The following is a 4,374-nucleotide window of genomic DNA, read 5'->3' as shown; positions in this document are numbered from 1 at the left end:
TGCGTACGTATGCGGTATGTGCACCTGTCGAGCGCCGACGAGCGGCTCATTTTAACGCTTCGTTAACGAGCGACAGGAACCAGTGTATAGCGCCCATTACAATTTCTTTCCTTGCGCGTAGGGCAGAAAGGAGGCTCTTGAACTCGATGTTTATGTACTTCGAAGCGGCGGATCACGGTCCTTCAATTCCGTACCTCGTGTGTATGTCAAAACCATGATTTGTTTACGTTGAAAGAAAAAAAATTTTTCTTCATCCCATGCTCGAAAGTACGTACTTTCACCTTCGAATTCGGGTACGAAAGTAATACTTTTGCTCCCCGTCAATATCGCGCGAAAGTTATTATCTCCATGACTACGGCAACCTAAATTTCAATTATCGTTTGGTTTCGACTATGCAATAGATGAATTATATTGATTTAGTTTATGATGTACATATGCCAGATTGAATAAATATTAAAAGACTAACAATTCTATGAAGTATCAAAATTGAACAGCCATAATTTGACGCACACATTTCATTACATTCAATTCCAATCCGAAATTTAAATCGTTAAAGATGGTAGTTGGAATAAAAAATGAGATGTAAGAGAACAAAGACAGTCAAAATATGTTAATTTTTATAATATATTTTGAAAAATTCTTTCAACTTTAAACGTTATTCTAGGTTACTCAAGTTTCTACTCGTCTACCTCAGATTGAGTGAATTACTTAATTGAAATTTTCTTAATTTTACAAAATAAATGTTTAATTGAATACGACTTCAAATCGGAACAAGAAGAAAACATACGTTACTAATTCATGCTTATACTTTACGGGATCGTTTGTATTTTATTAATGCCATACTTATCTATGATTTACAATTATTTATTAATAATTTAAGTTATGTACTAATAAATATTATTATTGATGGTATTTTTTGCAAAGCCCGCCGTCGACCAGCAGCCCTCGCTGCGCTCGGGCCGCAAATGTCGGCAGGCCTTGCCATGTAAGCGTAAATTCATGGATACAATTTTTTTTAATAAAATATTTCTTAACTATGTTAAGCAAACGTACTTTCGAGCGGGGATAAAGAAAAATAACCTCGCAGGGACGGAAGTTCGACTTTCGTCCCTTGTCACGTAATATACTATAACATTACAGAATTGTGATTTACATCGTCATTATGAAGTATTCTATCAGTTGAGTGAGAAGTAGAAAGGCTGAAAAAGTAAGACGGGAGTATGTTGGCCTCAAATATAAGTTAATACAGTTGTTTCAATAATTGTTGTTTTATTACGTATTCCAACAAATTAACATTGAAAAATTCTAAAATAACTTGAATATAAAAAAGTAACAAATAACGTAAAAAATTGATGTAAATAAAAGTATCGAATTATAATTCATCTATAACTGATTCGTATAAAGATAACAAATCTTCATTACCTAAATATTTGATGATTTTTTCACAACATAAATCGGGTAAAACACCTTTAGTTAATAAAGGAACACAGTCAGATGTCAATTGTGTTATTAGTCTTCTAACTAAACTTTTTATAATGTGCCCTTTAATTGTTCTTCCGACTATCCAAAAATCGTCGATAAAATCTTCGGAGTTTACTACTGATTTATAATCACAATTTTTCAATAACTTATATGTTTTCTCGGGACTAGAAGTGCAAAGGTCTAAAAGTGAAATGTTATTGCCAATCATTGTCCTCTTAGCTTCATCAATTTCTTCTTTAATCTCTTCTTCAAATTGGTAAGACGTTTCAACCATTGTTTGAACAGCCGGTGAATTTAACTTCTCTCGCAAATAATTATGTATTTCCACGTCCATATATATTTTTCCGTGTTCTACTGTATATAGATGTTCATGAACAGTCTCATATATCATCTCTTTAATACTTCGATTCCAATCCATCGAGGGAAGCTTTTCTACTAACTTTTTAATCATTAAATCAGAACCTAGATGAAAATAATGTACATTATATTTTAGAACTATATTTCAAGACTTCATAGACGCTGTAGCAAGTGCTGAATTCATACTATAATTTTCGTTCAAATATATTATAATTTTTCAAGTCAGATATTTATAATAAATTTATCGAAAAATTCATTCACCTATGCTACAGCCAATCTACAGACAGATTTTGTGTCCTCACCAAATTCCAAAGTCTTCCATACGTAACATACAGTATTGAATTTAGTCTCATCAGGCAAATCAAATCTAATCAAAAATTGACATATTAATAACCATTGATCTTTGTTCATTTGAAAACCTTTGCTTTCTAAAAAGTCAACAATAGCTAATATGTTTTGAGTCATTTTCAGATTTCGTAAGACGCTAGATTGGCCTTCCAGAAATCCACCTTTGAATCGTACAGTAGACATATCAGCGCCGTGTTCTATAAGAAATTTGACTAAATTATAATTGCAGTATGACACAGCTTCATTAAGCGGGGAACGTCCATCTCGATCTTGAATATTAACATCTAATCCATTTTTTAGAAGTATTTTAATACATTTATGCACGTATTTCATCATCGGTTCAAAATCCATGTTATCATAATGTTTCGATGTATACATACTTAAATTTATGACGAGTGAGTGCAATGCAGTTTTTCCATCTTTGCTCATACACGTGAGGTCAGCATTGTTCTCAACGTGAAGCATCACTAATTGTAAAATTTTTTCGAAATCCAATGTAACACCGAATTCCTTAAACCTCAAATTTTTAAACGTATAATTTAAAGGTATGTTACCGTCGAGATCAGTAATATTAAAATTAGCGCCATATTCCAATAGCAGTTCAACCAATTCCAGATCTTGATAGTAAACAGCTAAATGCAAACAAGTAAGTCCACTTATAGTTTGGATATTTACATCCACTCCATGTTCTAATAGCAATTCAACTGCTTCTACAATACATGGATTCCATGATGAAAGGTGAAGGAGTTTGTGCATTATAGTTTGTCCATTTTCGTATTCGATATTAGTGACATCGGCATCGTTTTCTAGTAGTAATGTAAATATCTTCATGTGTAATTCTATGTTATAATAGTCACAATTGGCAACAATGGTCATTATTGGACTATTACCCTTTTTGTCTTTGATATTAACATCGGCTTTGTATTGGATAATTAGTCGAATCAACTTTAATCGGACATTATTTGAATAATAACTATCACATATAAGATTTAAAGGTGTCATGCCTTCTGTATCAACTACATTTGGATCAGCACCATATTTCAACAGCAGTTCAACTGCTTCTACAATTTTTGGATTCTCTGCATCCCATACGGTTACGTGTAATATTGTATCACCATCGTTATTAACGTGTGTGACATCGGCTTTGTTCTCAAGTAGTAATTTAAATACTTTAATACGCATATGGAATTCTGTATCGTTAGAAGCTTCGACAAAAAGGTTCATCATCGGATTATAGCCGTCTTTATCGTAGATATTAACGTCAGCGTTGTACTGAATAAGAAGTCGAATCATTTCAAATTGGACCTCCTTCAAATCGGGTTGATAACAAATCAAATTCAGTGCTGTCAGACCTTGATCATCTACAATATTCGGATCAGCGCCGTTTTTCAATAACGATTCTATAACGTGTACATTTTTAAATCTAACAGCATCGTGTATAGATGTTATTGTATAATCTTTAGATTGAGACATTGTGGAACTATATGATTTTTTAGCTGAAACACTTAACTAGCTATAAGCACTTAACAGTTTTAAATGTAATGAAAAACTGAGATTTAGCTATTCCATTAAAAGAATCTTGATTTCCTCTGCACCCCCCTCTCTTAATTTTGCGTTTACTCAATTGTTTATGAAAATTTTCTTATTTACATGAAAATTTAAAATGCTATTATTATTATTACAGGCGATAGGTAAGCTTATTTTTCTATTCATCACGGCGATTACCGATTAAATTATTTGTTATTTACTTTAATGATTACCTAATTTTTAAGGCACTTAAATAGCAGATTCGAGTTTGAAGTGAAAATACTCGAAAAAAGAAATTATTTTATAATTTCATTATTTTTTCAATATTATTTTCATTTGCATTATTAGCATTAATTCTTTTTAAAAATTGAATAAAAATGTTTCGCTTTTGCTTGAAACATTTTATCCTGAAACTTACACTTTACGAGTTAAAAATTATAATCCGGTTTTTGCATTTTTAAACACTTATAAACAAAAACGCAGGAACAATCAAGAGTGGCATTTTATGAAAATTAGTTGTTCAGAATACCCAGAATAAGAACCCATCGTAAAATTCTAGTTGCGATTTTTTTTTCAAAACCTTTATTAATTGGACTATGAGTTTTTTATTGAGTACTTGCTACAGTAATCATTTTTAACTCTTTATTCAATAGGTATAGA

General features: G+C 31.6%; 1 protein-coding gene across 1 annotated transcript; it reads right to left on the bottom strand.

Annotated features, from left to right (window-relative positions):
- Window positions 1–1,372: 1,372 nt before the first annotated feature.
- LOC106655674 (putative ankyrin repeat protein RF_0381) lies at window positions 1,373–3,709 on the bottom strand. The gene is made up of 2 exons (XM_014376190.1): window positions 2,142–3,709; window positions 1,373–1,944 (listed from the first exon to the last, which is right to left on the bottom strand). The coding sequence occupies exons 1-2, from the start codon at window positions 3,658–3,660 to the stop codon at window positions 1,373–1,375; spliced, it is 2,091 nt and encodes a 696-aa protein (XP_014231676.1). The 5' UTR covers window positions 3,661–3,709.
- Between the last annotated feature and the right edge of the window lie 665 nt (window positions 3,710–4,374).

The sequence above is a fragment of the Trichogramma pretiosum genome, unplaced genomic scaffold (genome assembly GCF_000599845.2).
Source record: "Trichogramma pretiosum strain Unisexual culture from Peru unplaced genomic scaffold, Tpre_2.0 scaffold125, whole genome shotgun sequence".
Classification (NCBI taxonomy): Eukaryota; Metazoa; Arthropoda; class Insecta; order Hymenoptera; family Trichogrammatidae; genus Trichogramma; species Trichogramma pretiosum.
Note: the sequence above shows the minus strand (reverse complement) of the source record. Positions and strands in the feature narration are given on the sequence as shown.

Coding starts and splice junctions, on each gene's coding strand:
- LOC106655674 (XM_014376190.1), bottom strand. CDS start 3,660: ATGTCTCAATCTAAAGATTATACAATAACATCTATACACGATGCTGTT. Junction 1,945..2,141: donor ATGGAAGACTTTGGAATTTG/GTGAGGACACAA, acceptor ATTTTCATCTAG/GTTCTGATTTAATGATTAAA.